This window comes from Theropithecus gelada, chromosome 14 (assembly GCF_003255815.1).
Source record: "Theropithecus gelada isolate Dixy chromosome 14, Tgel_1.0, whole genome shotgun sequence".
Classification (NCBI taxonomy): domain Eukaryota; kingdom Metazoa; phylum Chordata; class Mammalia; order Primates; family Cercopithecidae; genus Theropithecus; species Theropithecus gelada.
This window is the reverse complement of record NC_037682.1, coordinates 11,575,809-11,578,287: the sequence shown is the minus strand read 5'-3', so window position 1 is coordinate 11,578,287 and position 2,479 is coordinate 11,575,809. Positions and strand designations below refer to the sequence as shown.

Sequence of the window (2,479 nt, the reverse complement as noted above, 5' to 3'; positions counted from 1 at the left end):
GGGTTTCCCCATATCGGCCAGGCTGGTCTCGAACTCCTGCCCTTGTGACCCGCCCGCCTCGGCCTCCCAAAGTGCTGGGATTACAGGCGTGAGCCACCGCGCCTGGCCTTAATTTCTTTTCCTTCAAAGCCTTCCTCTTAGTCTTTTTTTTTTCCCTAAGACGAAGCTTCATTCTTGTTGCCGGCTGGAGTACTATGGCGTGATCTCGGCTCACCGAAACCTCCTCCTCCCGGGTTCAAGTGATTCTCCTGCCTCAGCATCCTGAATAGCTGGGATTACAGGCATGTGCCACCACGCCCAGCTAATTTTGTATTTTTAGGAGACACAGGGTTTCTCCATGTTGGTCAGGCTGGTCTCGAACTCCCAACCTCAGGTGATCTGCCTGCCTCAGCCTCCCAAAGTAGTGGGATTACAGGCGTGAGCCACCGCACCTGGCCAGTCTCTTATTACTCAATTTCTGCTCTCTAGGCCTTTCTCAAGTCTTCCTATTCCGAATCATTAAAGCTCTAATGAAACCTTTCTCTAGTTCCGATACTCACCCGATCACGTCCACCCTTAGTCAGTGAGACATTGGCAACAGGGAAGGAGCAGAGTGAGGTGGTGGAGGAATCACAGTCGGTCCTAAATGAGAATGGAGGAGGATATTCTGCTAAGTTCGTCTTACTAGTCCGTCCACACACCTTGGCCCCCTAAGGCTCCCCTGCCCTCCTCCCTTCTCTCAGAACAGGCACCCTTCTCTATGTTACAAAGATGAAGAACAAATGTGGCCAGGAGATTCAAGATACCAGAATGATTACTTCATTCTCTTCCTATGACTTCAATGTATGTCCTCTCATTAGAGCAGATGTTCTTAGATGGGAATCTACAGATACTTAATTAAATAGTTTCACACTTTAGTGTTTCTAAAGACTTAAGGAGCTTGATAAAAATGTAAATTCCAGGGCCAGGCAGTGATGGCTCACGCCTGTAATCCCAGCACTTTTGGAGGCCAAGGTGGGCGGATCACCTGAGGTCAGGAGTTTAAGACCAGCCTGAACAACATGGAGACACCCTATCTCTACTAAAAATACAAAATTAGCCAGGCGTGGTAGCGCGTGCCTGTAATCCCAGCTACTCGGGATGCTGGGGAAGAATCACCTGAACTTGGAGGCAGAGGTTGTGGTGAGCCAAGATCACGCCACCGCACTCCAGCCTGGGCAACAAGAATGAAACTCCATCTCAAAAAAAAAAAAGTAATTTCCAGGGTCCCACCCCAAGAGATTCTGATTTGGTAGCTCTGGTCTGGGTCCCAGTTTGAGAAAACGCCTCCAAAAGGATCTACAGATGGTTATTAAGAGGCTCACGAACCCTTTCAATTGTAGGCAAATTTGCACGTGGGGGTGTGGGCGCAGCATATGCCTAGGCATGTATATACATTTTTATGGCAGGAAGGGCCATAAGATCCATTTCCTACAAGTTTAAGAAGCTCTGCTTTAGAAACTATAGCTCCAGACCAGGGACTTAAGGGAAAAAATGACTTTAAACCATTGATTATACGCCTTTCTCGGCATCTGTTGACAGGTCCTACAACCACTGTTGAGAAGAGAGAACTAGGCTGGGTGCGGTGGCCCACATCTGTAATCCCAGCACTTTGGGAGGCCGAGGGGGTGGATCATGAGGTCAGGATTTCGAGATCAGCCTGGCCAACATAGTGAAACCCCGTCTCTACTAAAAATACAAAAAAAAATTAGCCAGGTGTGGTAGCAGGCACCTGTAATCCCAGTTACTTGGGAGGCTGAGGCAAGGCAGGAGAATGGCTTCAACCCAGAAGCAGAGGTTGCAGTGAGCTGAGATTGTGCCACTACACTCCAGCCTAGGCAACAGTGCGAGACCGTCTCAAAAAGAAAAAAAAAAAAAAAAAGCAGCGAGAACTTGGTGGGGCGCGGTGGCTCACGTCTGTAATCCCAGCATTTTGGGAGGCCGAGGTGGACGGATCACCTGCGTTGAGGAGTTCAAGACCAGCCTAGCCAACATGGTGAAACCCACAGCATTTTGGGAAGCCAAGGTGGGTGGATCACGAGGTCAGGAGATCGAGACCATCCTGGCTAACATGGTGAAACCCCGTCTCTGCTAGAAAACAATATTAGCCGGGCGTGGTGGTGGGCGCCTGTATTCCCAGCTACTCAGGAGGCTGAGGCAGGAAAATGGCGTGAACCCGGGAGGCGGAGCTTGCAGTGAGCCGATGTTGCGCCACTGCACTCCAGCCTGGGCGACAGAGCAAGACTTCATTAAAAAAAAAAAAAAAAAAAACCCATCTCTACTAAAAATACAAAAATTAGCCAGGTGTGGTGGCACACACCTGTAATCCCAGCTACTTGGGAGGCTGAGGCACAAGAATCACTTGAACCAGGAAGGCGGAGATTGCAATGAGCAGACACTGTGCCACTTCACTCCAGCCTGGGTGACAGAGCGACTCCATCTCAAAAAAAAAAAAAAAAAA

At 49.3% G+C, this 2,479-nt stretch overlaps 1 protein-coding gene across 6 annotated transcripts in view; it reads right to left on the bottom strand.

Annotated features, from left to right (window-relative positions):
• BSCL2 (BSCL2, seipin lipid droplet biogenesis associated) overlaps positions 1-2,479 on the bottom strand; it is a 23,457-nt gene that overhangs the window by 13,684 nt on the left and 7,294 nt on the right. For all 6 annotated transcript variants that reach the window (XM_025357515.1, XM_025357517.1, XM_025357514.1 and 3 more), the window contains one exon: positions 540-621. In XM_025357515.1, coding sequence (XP_025213300.1) covers positions 540-621 — 82 coding nt within the window. The remainder of the gene's footprint in view (positions 1-539; positions 622-2,479) is intronic.